The following is a 15,988-nucleotide window of genomic DNA, read 5'->3' as shown; positions in this document are numbered from 1 at the left end:
CTGTTATACGCGTGTCAGCGCACAGTACTGTAATTTTGCACTTGCAATGCCAGTTCACACGCGTGCATAATACTCCCTTTTGGTGGAATAGAATGGCCATTTAAAGCCCAATAAGGGCCAGCTGTCTTCTTTTCCGTGGTATCACACTCTTCTTCTTACCTTTTTGAACCTACCATAGACTTCTAAACACACACACACACACACACACAGGCATAAAAACATTTGTCTGTTTAAGCACTTAGGACGGCTTCAGACAAGTATATGCGCACATACGCTTGCCTCAGTGCAACATATTTGCGGTGTGAACTAGGTTGATTTGCGCACGTATTGGTGAATTGTACTTTTTTGTGCACACAGGGTCAGTTCACATCTGTGGGCACCTCCCACGCCCTAATTTAAAAGCCGAATAAGCCTAATGAGGTCCAGATGTGCTCTTTTACATGGAATTGCGCACCGTATTGCGCATGTTCTTGAGTTTTACGCGCAGATTTATGCACCTCCCCCAGACTTCTATTGGGGCCCGTGATGCACAAATATGCAGGAAGATACAGCAGGTCCTATTGTGTGTGCAAGAAATGCGTGCAGAGAAAAAGGAAGTGAGAACAAACCCATTGAAATGAATGGGTTCTATTTTCTGTGTTTTGTGCACGCAATTCTTGCATGTGCAAAAACGCACGCAAATACTACTTCCATCTGAAGCCGCCCTAAAAGTGTAACGTGAAACAGTACAGGTGAAACGCAGCCTCAAACATTCAGTAGGACAAAAGAAAACTTCAATTATCTAATGTTGAAATATTACAAGTTTAGATTTTTATTCTCCAGCTGGCTCAAGCGGGGTGTCTTCCTTCATTAAGGAGAGCACCCAAAAAGTGTGTGGAGACACCTAAGGGGCGAGTGGGTCAGGGATGGAATTGTCTACCCCCCCCAAGGAGAGCACCCAGAAGGGGAATGAAAAGACACCTGAAAAGTGAGTGAGGAGACTTGTGCGGCCATGCTAGCTCCTCTGGGTAATTTATTCAAATAAGGAAGATGGAGTGCCACTTATTGGATGGCAGCATTCCTTCAAATCAATGTCAGACCCTTTATACGGCTCTTTATAACAATGATTGGAAATAGGAAACCAAGCCAGAATACCATACACTGACAGCTGTTTTGGGATTTTTGCACCTCATCAGTGTGCGGTAGGTTCCTGGCTTGGCTGGTTTACCTTAGATGTTCCTTTGGTGGAAAAGTAGAGTCCAGAGCGTCGTAACACAAAAAAATGTTTCTTCCATGACTTCTTCCCTTTCTCTGACATGTACAAGTAGCTGTGCACTTCGGGATATGTGGTTGTACTAAGAAATATCTAGATGAAGAACAAGATGGACAAGCGATAGTACATATCCACAGGGTGGTTGAGAGAAAGAAAGATCAGCTCACATACCAGGCAATATAATGGAAAGAATCACATGAACCAATTGACTGAACTGAGAGGTGAGGTTTCAGGCACTTCACGGTCTAAACTAAATTGTGGTCACATGATAATGATACTATCTGTTACAATGTATTATGAGTCACACAGTACCTTCAGTAGAAAGAACAAAGTTTTTGACAGATTTTTAATGGATTTGAGTATAGAAATTTGAAGCAGTTTCATGACTTCTCAGAACCCAACACCAAATCAGCTTTTACTTCTTTCTCCGTTTGTTAGTCCTATCGGATGGCAATTTACATTGGGGGTCATATAATAACAAGGGCACAACTACCATAGAGTCAGCCAAGTGATAGCTACAGGGACATGGCTACTTTTTGCATAGCATGCACACACCATTACTGCAGAATGTAAAGCTCTATGTATTCACTAGGATGGATTACCAATAATATTATTATATGTGTGGGAAATGAAAAACAGATTATGATATTAAAAGAAGATGTGTACATGTTCTGTATAGAGGGAGAGCAAGAATGGCTTTACATGGGACAACTATTATCCGAATATTCACTCAATAGAGTGAATGTGACAGTTGCCCCATGTACCAACAACCGCCAATCTGGTGACAAACAAGAATTCATTCACTAGTCACTTCATTTCAGCTCACTTAAAAATAGTCACTGGGGGATTGATTGTCTGCTATAAACAGTTAATGGTTGCCTTTTAAGGTCTAGCTAACAACTTTGCAAGGAAGTGCGCATTTGTTCAATTTTCACCTTCCACCATAGACTAATTGGCTCCTGCCTTTTTTTGAACATTTTGCTCTACCACTCATCGATTCCCAAAAACACATAAATACATGGAGTGACCTTCTACTGAGCAGTCCCTGCTGGTCTTTGGAAGAACATTCGCTGCTATGGTCTCTGGATGGTTTTGGTCCTCAAAGATACATTCACTGCCTCACCAACTGTTCAGTCAAACTAGCGAAAGACCACAGCAGTGAGGGTTCACTCCACAACCGCTCACACATATTTTTATGTGTTCAGTGGATTTGGCAACCAATGAGTAACCATTGGGTTGAAATTCCAAATACACAAAGAACCTCCTGCCCCAACTAGTCGCCGAATTATACTTCCAACAATTTGTTCAACGATGGTAAAAATTGAACAAGTCAACACCAATTGCTCTATGTAAAAGCAAACAGTTTTTTGCTTGCTTTAACAACTATTTTGGGTCATTATTCCGTATGATAGTTGTCCCGTGAAAAGTCACCCTAAGTCCCTAGAATCATTTCCCTGGTTAGAGATATTTTTGAAAAGTTTACTGCAGGCAAAATCCTGAGTTGGAGATTTCAAGGAACCAGAAAGTAACCAGTGGTGTTATTAAAAAGGTGCTTCCCTGGCGCCACTCCTTAGTTTATATTTATGACTGTCAAATTATTTTGTTGTAGTCCAATAGTGTAATAACAACTGAAAATGAACAAAAAGAATGGCATTCTGCACGTGCCATAGTCTCACACTAAAGAAAAATATGGTATAGGTTCATCGGAGATCACTACTCACCTTTATTGTATCCAAAGACTTGGCCGTGCCATTAACTTCATTGGAATAAGATAGCATTAAATCTGGAAAATAGTCCTATTAATATGAAATCATTAAATACAAATATGGTCAAGGTTCAACAAGTACACACACACACACACACACACACACACACACACACACACACAATCTGTATTCACAAAAGTTGTAGGATAGCCCTAGCTGAAGTAATGCAATTCCATTGATACTTTGGATGATTGCACAACTAAGGTCATAGTGTAGCCTTATCCTTCATGCTCATCACAGCTACATTCTGGAAAGAGTCATAGAGATGCCATAGAGGTGTAGGAGATCTCTACTGTACGACCCATTTTATACAAAGCATGGTATAATCCATCTGACTCCCAACATTCAAAAGGTATTCTCCACTAAACATCTCTGAAGATACGGCACCCAAAGTAGCCCGTATGTCAGTACACTAGGCCGTACACAGCCATGTCTGTATGAGACTATTCATTTATCAAAGTGAGTGCAAAGAATCACAATGGCCTTACATATACAGTGATAACAAATCAAATGCCATCATCTCGAAAGTCGGAAATTGAATATCGCAGCAAGCATCTCATATTTCAATATTTGTTCCTATGATGGCCACAAGGGATGTTTTTTTGTCAGTGTTAAAATATCTAATCTTTTGCCTCCTCTATCCTCGTCCTTCACTTTGCTTTACCACCTTTCCTTGAATAATAACCTTTCTTCTCCTTGTTCTTGGAGGAACAGGTAATTGGGCATCATGCTATACTTTTTCTACAGAACTACTTTTGTACAAATCAGGTCACCTTTGCAGTAGAAAATTATTAGAAGCAAAATCTGCCAGTGCTTGAAAATATAAAGGTGCAGATGTGACAAACGTAACAAAAAAATATCACGATCTCCGCTAGACTCATATGTGAATGTAATGGGAACAAGCGATACGAAAATAGCAGGAAATACGTATGAACTTATGGCAGAAAATGAAGCTCTTTTGTGGGAAAAACTAAATGTGATGCCGTTCTTTTCCTTGTAGTAAGTAAATCACCGTTCTGGTCCATAAACCCTAACTTATAGAAGATGAGATGGCCAAGAATCAATAGAGCTAGACTATAAAACTGGACAAATAGGGATTTAGAGGTATACTCATAGCTGCAGTGTAGAGAGCGGACCCTTGGGATAAAGAGTGACTAAAGGACCCTGCCACTAAGTCTGAGAGCATGATCAGGAGACCGTGCTATACAGATCTTTGGGGAGAAGGACAGCTCTCCTCTCTTGATAGGGCTTGTAAGCCAAGGGCAGAGTCTGTGCATAAGCTTACCTATGCTAGGAAGTATCCACAGTTGCAACCTTGCATACTACGGCAAAGTTGGTGGAAACCGAGAAACTGATCGGACATGTCTGCTCAACCAACACGGTGAAATTTATTGTGTACAATGGATTCACCCAGAGACCAGAGATGAATTGAGCAGTCCTGTTTGTGTAAATCCCAGAGCCCGGGGCGTTTTAGTGAAGCGATTTCCGCTGCCCTGAGACAATATTCACTTCCTCTCAGACCCAGTGTACCACATGACCTCCCTCACCAATAGCAAACCAGTTCAACCCTTAACATTAATACCGTATTACCAAATTGTTGAATAGCAGATGGCATAATCATGCTACTTAATCTTTTACACATTGAGCACTAGCGACCTAATAAAGAGCATAAAACAAGTCAACAAATAGTGCATGGCTCAAAAAGTAACAAGATGAACACATCAAATGCATCACAAATCACACGTTTACCCAAAAGGCACCCCTCAGGGACGTTATCCCTCTACAGAAGCAAAGATATTGATTGTACTTAACTTTGGAGACAATTGGACCCTTGCCCTATATATGAAATGCCGTTATTCTGAGTTCTGTGTGTGATGCAAAGAGTGACGTAATTAATGGGAAAGGGGTCATCAGAAAATTATATATTTTGAGTTGTCTCGTAAAAAGATTCACTGAGGTTCATGTTTTTTGGGGAGTTCTTTTCGTAGAATGGCTATATTTATGCACCTAGCCATTACTTTTTTGAATTATTTAGGCTTCTAGTTTGCAAACTATGAATAAAAACAAATATACAATGAATGATCACTTCATCAGGTACACCTACTCAATAATGAATTGGTCCAACTTTTTGGGCAGTCGTGGCTTTCAAAACGTCATGGGACAGATTCCACAAGGTGGTAAACATCCTCCATACTTGACTCATACGTGCTAAGGCACCTCCGTCAGTTTTTGCACATTTTGTGGATAAGTGGAAGCCCTATCCAGCAGATCACAAACATGGTCTATGGGGTTACAGTCTGGTGAGCTTGGAGGCCAAGGCAGTGTGGATAATTTATTGTTGCATTCCTCCAACCACTCCCTAGTGATTTGATCTGAGCATTGTCCTGTTGCAAGATGACACAGTGGTCGGGGAAGATTTCCTGAAGATATGGATGCAGATGGTCAGCTAACATCCCAAGAGCATTCACCATTCAAGGAATGTGGTATGTTGACTAACAGTCCTAGGCCATGCAAGGAAAGACTCTCCAAACCATTTTGCAACCATTACTGGCCTGTTCAACCCAATGGTGCACCCATGGGATATGGCCTCAGGCTGTTTACATCAGACGCAGACCCGGCCATCCATATTGTTCAGCAGTAACAGGATTTGTCACTCCAGATGACCTATCATGTGTTCAAGATCCATTCACATCTGTCCTGGGCTCATGCAAGGCACTACTGGTGAGGACACTGAGTCATCAGGGGCACCCTTGTCTGTCTTCGGCTATTGAACGCAATGCAAGGAACACTGCATTGTCATTGTGTACTTTTGTCTAACTTTCCCACTCTTCTACTGCTGGATCAGTTGGTTCATTGAAACCATACCTCCAGGCACCAACAGGTCAAAGTCACTCATGTCACCACATTTACCCATAACTGACAAATATTGCCTTCAGAGAGGTCCACACATTATCCGAGAGCAGATCGTGGTGTGGTCATCAGCACCACATTACTGATCACAAGATGTCACGCACCAGCAGTTCCTAATGCAGTGATTCTTCAATGTATATACAAAACAACATACATAAAAAGTATATTAGGCATAATTGGAGCCAGCAGTACAACAAAGATAGGAGGAAGGAATGGGTTTTAAGGTGTCTGTCAAAAAAGCTCATTACGGAACTTTATTGTTTTATATAAAATTCTTACTAACATTCGAGTTACAGGGGAAATCAGCCTAAGGTGGCCTTACACCTTAGGCTCTATTCAGATCTTAGCTTCCATTCCGTTCAGGAGTCCCATAAGGATGTCCCTTTAAAATCCCGAAAACTGTATCACTGAACAAAACCTATCTTGGCCATTACAGAAGACTGCTCAAATAGAAACCAATAGGTCTCCATTTCGTCAGGTTTCCGTTAATTTACAGCATTTTATGAAGAAACAAAAGCTACTATCCTTTAGGGGACAACATTTTGGAAATGGATACATGCCAAGATGGCAACCTATTGGTCCCTGTTTTAGCAGGGGGTTTTTTTTTGTTTTTTTTTATATATAAATGGCAGAGATAGCTTCCATGCAGGACCTGTCCAGTGGTGCCGTTTTCGGATTTTAAACTGACAAACTAATGGGGCCCTGGGACATAGCCAAAAAAAAGATCTGAACTGAGCCTTAGATAGAGGTCAAGCATTTGGCCAACAGCTATTCCTCCTGACCCCTATACACATGCAAACTTGGCTTGGCTCAGCTTGGCTCAACGTGCATGGGTTCTCAATAGGGAGAAGGAAATTATCTACCTTAAGAGCAAGAATAGGCCATATCCAAATCCAACTTGCAAGATTTTTCTTTTACTCAACAAGTGCCCTCGGGGGGAGAGTTGGGACACCCCCATATACATGAGATAGTCCGTCTGAAATCAGCAGGTTCAACTAAATGTGTTTGACTACCTTTGGGCCTATGATAGATCTAGTAAGACCTAGCAGCAAATTTCAGCCATCAGCATGCCAGCAATGAAGTAATCAGTCCTGCACCAATAGTAGCGATAGAGGCAGCAAGACTGGCATTGCCTCTATTAATTTCAACATTTATAGAGCACTGCATATGAAACCAGAGAAGCCTACGTCTTCTCTCCTGGGTCCTTCAACAGTCTCTGAAGCAGTGCTTCTAACATTCAACTGCCCATAAAAAAAACCAAATATACTCACCTCCTGCTGTACGCTGCTTCCCCACTGTTGCTAACCACCACTCTAGTCCTGTGTTAACCCATGTGATCGCTGTCACCATAAGAAGCCCACATGACAGGCTCATGGGACGTCATCAGGCCTTTTGACATCAGCAGTTGGGTGCCACAGTGCTGAACCGCCGAAATGGTGGTCTGTCGCTGTATTGAGTAAATTTCTTTTATGTAGTTTTGGACACGGGGGCCCAAAGTTATATAAAAGTAAGTGTTGGAAAACTCCTTTAAAACAATAAAAGCAGCAGTACTTACCCATCCTCATCCCCAGCAATCCACTGTAGCCCAATTGTCTCCCAGTCTTTATTTTGGAACAGATACCACTTGACCATTGCAGCCAATCAGGTGCCATTCTCCTGGCATTCTCATGCCAGGAAAACAGTACCTGAGCACTGCAGCCTCTAATTGGCTGCAGCGGACAGGCAGTAGCTGTTCCAAAGCAAGCACCGAGAGGACTAAGGGGTTGCAGCACGGGAGTGCCGAAAGGTGAGGATTGGCAAGTACCGCTGGGTTTTATTATTTTAACAGATTTGGATCAAGTTTTTTAAAAAACAAAAAGCAGAACAAAACACACAGCTCATCAGCTGTACACATTCACCAGGCTCCTCCTCCTGGAGGACACCAGTTATATTTCTTTTCAGTAGGCATTTCTGGTTTTTGTGGTCTTTTTACTTTTCATGCTTGCGTGTACTTACCTGGGAAGTGAATCAGGAGACGACTCTGGTTCTTACATGTTCACTCAGCGCACTTTTAGAAGCGCTTCTATGTATATTATTTATATGGGAAATAGATTTGTTCCTATTGTTAATAACAATTCTTGTTATCTGCACTTTTGCAGGGTTTCAGTTTTGTTTTCTCTTTAATTACACCTTGTTGCATCCTAATGGATGGTTTAACCTCTTATTTTATGTCACCCATTAAACCAAATAATTTTTTTTGATGCAACTTTGTGTATTAAATTTCCCTTTTTTTTTTTTTTTATTTTTTTAGAACTCTGGTGCTTATTTACTTCCAACTCTCTTGGCATAGGATACAATGTAATTTTCTAGACATGTATCATCTATATCTAACTTGATATTTTGCCAGATGTTTGCTGTGTGACGGTGTGTGCGCGCTGGATGGCGAGACCGATTGGATGCTTGCTATCCAGTCTCAATTGCTTGCTCAGTGACCATGTGGGACGCTTTTTGGTCTGCATTAGCTCCAACCGCTAAGTGTCTGCAGTGCCATTTTCTTGTCATATGCTTATTTGGAGGGGTGGGAGTGTTTGTTTGCCCCTCTTTGAGAAAAAAAATGAAACACTCTTCAGGGTGCCTCCTGGTTCCATTGGCGGGTACTATCCTTGCATATGGCTTTGATACTGTTTGATTATACGCTGTTATCTTGCTGTACGGTTAGCTTTAACATATGCATGTGATTAATTAGAGTCTCTGGGAATTGCACTGGGAGTTATGCATATGAATACCGAGACCTGTTATGCATTTTAATCCCTTATCCATTGGTTTTTATATAGTCGCCTTGTGGCGTTTGCGTCATGTTTTATATGTATATCTTTAATAAAGTGATTGTTTGGCTTCAAACTCCTTTTGCTTTTTTTTGTGTTAATACTTAGTGCTGGAGCAGCCTTATACTATGGGGGCATTGGTATATAATGGTGAACATACCCAGCCCCTTTACATCAAAATCCTGCATCCTGCCATGGTCAGATAAAATTGCTTAGTGATTTGTATATTGTCGGGTACTGTATTCCATCTAGTTATTGTATGCTTGTTTCCACCTACATCATATCGCTCTGAAGCTAGCAGAGGAAAACAAATCTTAGAAATGTTTCTAAGACCCAACAGGGAGAGAGCCAGTGATGGCAACAGGGTGATGGCTGCACCAGTGGCTGGGGGGAGTCGCAGGAGGTCAGCCTGGGGGAGCAGAAAGCCTCCTCTGAGTGTCTCCCAGTATTTGGTCAAAACCTGGTCATTGCTACCAATGTGGCCCGGCGGGACTTCCAAGAGGCCAGGGAAAGCCTGCAGCCACCCCCACTGTCATCCCCTGAAGCTTGCATAGTTATTGCATGCTTGTTTCCACCTACATCATATCATTGGTTGCTACATACAGCAAATATCATCCCTGTTTTCCAATTAGGGAGATTCAGGTTTGCTCCACATTCCTGATGTGGGTGGCTCTCATCAGGGCGAGTGCTACACTATTAGGTAGGGTGTCATTGCATTAGTAGATTTGGGTCAGATTTCTCATTCCTCCATGTTTTGATTTTCTTATCCTTATTTTCATTTTCCACATTAATTGTGTGTATATCCATTCTTTTAAGGATAACTAATTGCATGCGATCCGGACCAGGTGTTTCACATCTAATGCGGGCATAACACCCGGTACGGGCTTCCACTGTTAAGATGAAGATCTGCCATTGCACATGACCGACTTTTTATATACACTACTTAACAACGACCATAAGGACCCAAACTGGCACATCAATTTTTCAACAACCCAAAGAGTAAAGTAAATAAATTGATGGCACTAATCTTATGCCTTTATTCTTGCATTATTAAACAAAATTCAGCACCAGCAAGAAGTCTAGTGTTCTCAATGGCCCATATGGCTACATGATGCTTATAGCTGAAAGTTGCTGCTAAGTCTCATCTGTCTGTGGCAACCTTGATTCTTTTTCGACTACACTTTCGCATAAGGAAATATACAGAAAATGTACTGTACAGGCCATTAACTCTTATAATGTGATGTCATGACTCCACTTTAAATAGCTTGTCTTATAAAACATTACTGCTTTCTTATACTGGAGCACTTGACGGGATTATACAGCATCTATGTGAATAATAACTTTTGTGGGTTATACGAGGACACGTCTCCGGCTGTCTATTTATTCTAAGATAACAGATATGAAATGTCATCAATTGTAACAATCTCCATTTCTGACCAACAATTATACTCATACATAGCATTGTTGGTTGTTTGCAATCAGGATAAAGGGGGAAAAAAAAAAACACACACACACTTTTGCGCTCCGTCAAACTATGTCAATACATGTGGGGGTCTTACTTGTTAGGGGGTGCCTGGACTCCTGGCACCCCTCATATCCAAAGAAGCAGAAAATCCAGTAGAGAAAGGCGTATTCCTGCTGCAGGGCTCAGTATATGGTGGACCCCTCCTCTATATGTGCTATACCTGCTGCAGGTATAGCACATATAGAGGAGGGGTCCACCATATACTGAGCCCTGCAGCAGGAATACGCCTTTCTCTACTGGATTTTCTGCTTCTTTGGATATGAGGGGTGCCAGGAGTCCAGGCACCCCCTAACAAGTAAGACCCCCACATGTATTGACATAGTTTGACGGAGCGCAAAAGTGTGTTTTTTCCTTTTTATCCTGATTGCATATTCTTTCCTCCTTAAACGTGTTTGTTTGGAGTCGCCTTCTGCTGCTTTCCCTCAGGGATGTCCTAGGACCGTTAACTTCTATCTCATCAAACTTTGACTTGAGAGGCTCACGTGGACCAACAAACTGACCGGTGCCTAGTACGTAGGACCGGTTCAGTTGCGGTGAGTCCCCCCTTACACCAGTTCCGTTTTCCACTGTATTTCCACATACTATTGGAGCGCCACTTCTGACCCATATTGTTGGTTGTTTACTTGTGTCTTTCTTGTCAATAATTCCAATGTAGCAGAGCTGAATTTGTAATTTAGCTGGTTGCTTAATGCACCTTGAAAGCTTCAGTGTTTTGGATAAAGCCAGATAACACAAGGTAATGTAACAGCATAAAGCCAGAAAGGCTCTCCTACATACTCCTTGTTTCTGGCTCAAACGCATTCCCAGCACTGATCAGCAGGACACTCTCATGAACACACAAAAGCTCAACTTCCCCTTCTGCCTCCTCTTACAGATGCTGTGCAGTATAACCATGCCCCCTTAATACTACACAGCTATCTCTTCATACATATTCTCTGAGTAGCTGTTGTCCATTCCCCCTCACTTCCAATAAGAGCAAAAAGTTCACCCAGCATTAATTACAGCCCTCTGTAATAGTAGCTTTCTATGCTCTTCATCTTCCTGATCTCCTCCACTATCCCCCAGCACTGTCATACAGCCCTCTGTAATAGCTCAGTGGAAAGGCAGTAAATGCACCTTCACTAAAGGGCAGCAGGCTAGGGAAGGAGCTGTCAGTTTACCCAGACTGACAAAATTTGCTAAAATATCAGTCCTCCAGTCTGATTGTTTGCAGTCCCTCGGAAAACAATACAATCAGAATTTTTTAATAAAAACTAATTACAAAAAGTCTTCATTTCCAAAAAACATTGATTAAAGAATAATGCAAAGGTGTATATGGTATTCCAAGAACATAACCCCTATTTATGTGTCCTATTAAGGCATATGAAAATCATACAGCCGATCCCTTGCTGGCCATCCATTTCTATGAACCAGAACATTTGGGTGAACTTCAAGCCATCATTGTATTACAGAAAAACCCATTCATGTGAATGGCCCTCCAGTAATATTACATTTCCAATGCCTGGCGAACCGGCAAAATCAGCTGTTTGCTGAGGTGCCAGAAGTGGTATTGGGATAATTAGCTATTCACTCCAAGTGCTACGTTCTGAATAGTGAACAGGAGTCTGACTCTATGCAGTAAATGCTCCCCAATTCTTCCCATCTGCTCTTGAATAACAATTCTAGCAGCTTTCCAGAAGACCTCTAGAGCCATCACTCAAGAGCAGAGGGAAGGCTGCTGCAGAGAGTCCAGAGACCTCACAATTAGGGAACACCCAGTGGACACTTGGCATGGTGGCGCAAGACAGTTAAAAATAAATGTTAAACACTTATGTAACTACAAGTAGAAAGCACATCCCAAACCGGTGACTGCAATCTATATATAAGACGATGAGTCAAACTGAGGCTTAATTGTGTAGCATGGCTGATATGCTCAGTGAAGGACAAGGGCTGCGCTATGCAATTAGTATAGTGTGCTTTAAGGCACTATGCAGTCTGTGCTGCCAATGTAGCATGCCATGCTCAAGAAAAGTATTCAGTGGAATTAGGAATAATAGTTATGATGTAACAGTCTCTGCGATTTTGAATGCACAAAATACTCAGGGCAAGCCAACGTGGAGGTCCCTTCACTTTCTCTGCTTGAGCTACTCAACACTCCTCTTCACTATTGTATATTCGAGGACATACCGTGATTTCACAAGACTTTAGTTTGAAAGTTGTTAACCCCTTAATGCCACAGGATGTACGTTTATGTCCTGGCAGTTAACACAGCAGGAGATAAACTTATGTCCTGTAGATGGCACAAGTTTAAAAATGTCCTTGACTGACAGCTGGCTTCTTGCTGCAATCTCGGGGATCTGAGAAAACACCAATCCCCACTGTTAACCCCTTACCTGATGCAATCAATGCAGATTGTGGCATGTAAATGGTTCACAGAAGCAGCGCACCCCCTCTGAGACTTCAACAGCCCTACACTATGCAATCGCAGAGGACCATTGGGTTTCCATAGCAAACATATGCCAGACACTACTCTCCAAGCATACCGTGGCTCGTGATGCCTTTTGTGAGCAATAATGCATTGCTGTACAGGGACATTAAAAAAAAAAAAAGCAAAAGAAAATTTAAATAGTCATAAAAAAAGACACAAAAAAAGCCTTTTTGCGCACTTTACCCTTTGTGTATGAACAAAAAAAGTTAAAAAAATAAATAAAATTATTTGGTATCAGCTTACCTATGATAACATGTTCAATTAATTGAATACACTAATTTTTTCTGCATGGCAAAAAAACGTATATTAAAAAAAAAAAAAAAAAAAAATGCTTATTTTGTTCAATTTTACCTGTCCGAAAAACGTAAAACAAGCAATCAAAAAAAAAAAAGCTGTATCTACCCCATAATGGTACCAATGAAAAGCTACAGCTCATCAAGCATAAAACAAGTCCTAACAGAGCTCTGTCTATTGAAAAATAAAAAAGTTATGAGACTTTGAATGCAAGGATTCCAAAATGTAAAAAAGGGGTTTTACTGTGATAAAACCTAAGGAAAATTTAGTTTTGTCGTACCACCCCACAGAAAGAAAATACAACATTTAACACTGTAAAAAAAAAAAAAAATAAATGCAAACAAATGAAAACATTTTTTTCTCCCTGCAGGAAATGAATAAAAAAGTTTTTAGCTATCTATCTATCCTCACTGACTCGCCACTAATTCCTGATGTCGTACAAACATGAAATTTGGCCCGAACATTCTTTAGGTCCTAAATATGACTTAAAGTAAAGGAATAGTATAGGAAAAGTAAAGGGGTCACAACTCAAAAATTCAATGCTAATTGCAAAAGTATTGGCATCCCTATGTAAATGTAACTAATCTAATTCTCTAACAGTCCGGTGTCTTACAAACATGACATTTGGCAGGAGCATTCTTTAGGTCCTAATGAGAAGAGTAATGGGGGTCACAACTCAATCATTTAATGCTAATTGCAAAAGTAAGTTCACCCCTTTGTAATGCAACTTCATGATGTCTTACAAGTGTGAAATTTGGCCTGAACATTCTTTGGATCCTAAATGAGGAGAATGGGAGTGGTGGCACATTCTGCAGAGGGACATTGGTACATGCAGCCTGAAGAGAATCTAATGCTCCCCTATGTGAATACATATTTTATTCCTTGGTTCCTCTAAAGTAACCTTGACTTCATAAAATTTTCCGTACGAACAACACAAAAAACACCTCTATCAAATTAACTGGGGTGAAGCCAGACATATCAGCTAGTATATCTACCATAAAATGGTACCAAAAAAATTGACAGTTTGCCATGCAAAAAACAAGCCCTCATACGGCCATGTTGGTGGAAAAAGAAAAAAGTTATGGCTTTTGAAAAGTGGAGATGAAAATCCCATAAAAATTGGTAAAAAAATAAATTCTGCCATTTGTTTTCTAGGTTTTATTTTTACGGTATTCAGTGTGCAAAATAAATAATGTGATAATATAAGTCTCTGGGTCAGCAAAATTCCGGTGACAAGTTTATATATTCTTGTAGATTAAAAAAAAACTTTAAAGAAATAAAAAAAAAGATTTGCTTTTGTGTTGCCACATTCACAGAGCTATAGCATTTTTATTTTTCCATCGACGGAGCTCTAAAAGGGCTTGTTTTTTGCTCGATGAACTCTAATTTTCATCTATCGAATTTTTGGGAACATACAACATTTTGATTCCATTTTCTTCTAGAGACTAGATTAACAAAATCTGCAATTCAAACATGTTTTTTTTAATTTTAATAGCATCATTTGTTGATCCCTATGACATTTTGATCACTTTCTATTTCATTTTTTTGTAAGGCGAGCTAGGCAAAATTAGCTATTTTCGCCATGTTTTTTGTATGTTTTTTTCATGGTATGCACTGTGCGGGTTAAATAATCTACAAACTTTTTTCTTTGGGTCATGATAAACGTAGCAACATCACATATTTAATTTTTATTTTAACATAGTAAAGGGGGATAGGTGGGATTTTGATGTTTTTATACTTTAATTTTACATTTTTGCCCCACTAGATGACTTAAAGGGGTTGTCCGGCCACACAGGGTAAAAATTTTTATAATGCTGCTGCTTCCCTTTCAGTAAGGATAGTAACACACAGCATACAGGGGCTCAAACCGGCCGGCAGATCAGCTGCAATGTCAGTTTCTTACCTTAGAATCTGATCATCACTGCAGCTTTCAAAGATGGCGCCTCTGTGCTGCCTTCTCACATGCTCTGCACTCTCCCTCTTCTGTGTGCGCGCTCCCGATGGCAGTAAGAGACATGAAAAGGCAGGATTTCATGGCCTCCCTCAGCTCACTTCCTAGCCCCGCCCACAACACGCCCACCTCTATTGAACTGCTCTACAGTCTCTCCCCGCCCAGGCCCCGCCCCCTGCTGCATACTATACTCAGAGGGGTTGTAGCCAGGGGACACTTATACACTCATGGTTCACGATAAAATCCTGGCATGAGTGTATAGTGAATGGAGAGGGGCTGGGGAGAGCCGAGAGAGAACTCTCCTGCAGCCTCCCACTGTAAGGCTACCTACTGCCCCCCCCCTGCTAAAGTGAAACAAAACATTTCCCCACACACATATGCCCTCATAGTGCCCCTCCCCCTTACAATGACCCCCCCCCCCCCCACACACACACACACACACACACACACACACACACACACACACACACACACACTTCTGTCAGCCGGGTCCACACACACACACACACACACACACACACACACACACACACACACACACACACACACACACCACTGCACCCCCCCCCCCCTTGCACACATCCATCCATCGATCTCTCCCTCCCCCCCCCCACCCCCCTTCCCCCGGGACTTCTGACAGCCAGGTCTCCAGACACCACGAACACACACACACACACACACACACACACACACACACACATCACTGCACCCCCCCCCCCTTGCACACATCCATCCATCCATCTACCTCCCTCCTCCTTCCCCCCCCCCCCCCCCCCCCCCGCGATAGCCCGCCCCTCCACTCATTCTTACCTTGGAGATGAAGAGCCAGCAGCCACGCCTCCCCTGCAGGCAGAACTGAGCTTCCCAGCGGCTGAAGTTCTTCTGCACATGCGCAGAGCTGTGCTGGAGAAGCGTGTCCCCATCGTCCCGACAAGAAGAGGACAAGAGACTTGTCGGAACCCATGGCAACCAAGGAGCAACACGGGGGGGGGGGGCATCCCAAAAGGTAAGTGAATAAC

At 41.8% G+C, this 15,988-nt stretch overlaps 1 protein-coding gene across 1 annotated transcript in view; it reads right to left on the bottom strand.

The window, feature by feature from the left end:
- GRB14 (growth factor receptor bound protein 14) overlaps positions 1 to 15,988 on the bottom strand; it is a 93,392-nt gene that overhangs the window by 52,848 nt on the left and 24,556 nt on the right. The window contains exons 4-5 of the mRNA XM_066577417.1: positions 2,974 to 3,048; positions 1,208 to 1,345 (exon numbers count right to left, since the gene is read on the bottom strand). Coding sequence (XP_066433514.1) covers positions 1,208 to 1,345; positions 2,974 to 3,048 — 213 coding nt within the window. The remainder of the gene's footprint in view (positions 1 to 1,207; positions 1,346 to 2,973; positions 3,049 to 15,988) is intronic.

Source organism: Eleutherodactylus coqui, chromosome 8 (genome assembly GCF_035609145.1).
Source record: "Eleutherodactylus coqui strain aEleCoq1 chromosome 8, aEleCoq1.hap1, whole genome shotgun sequence".
NCBI lineage: Eukaryota > Metazoa > Chordata > Amphibia > Anura > Eleutherodactylidae > Eleutherodactylus > Eleutherodactylus coqui.
Note: the sequence above shows the minus strand (reverse complement) of the source record. Positions and strands in the feature narration are given on the sequence as shown.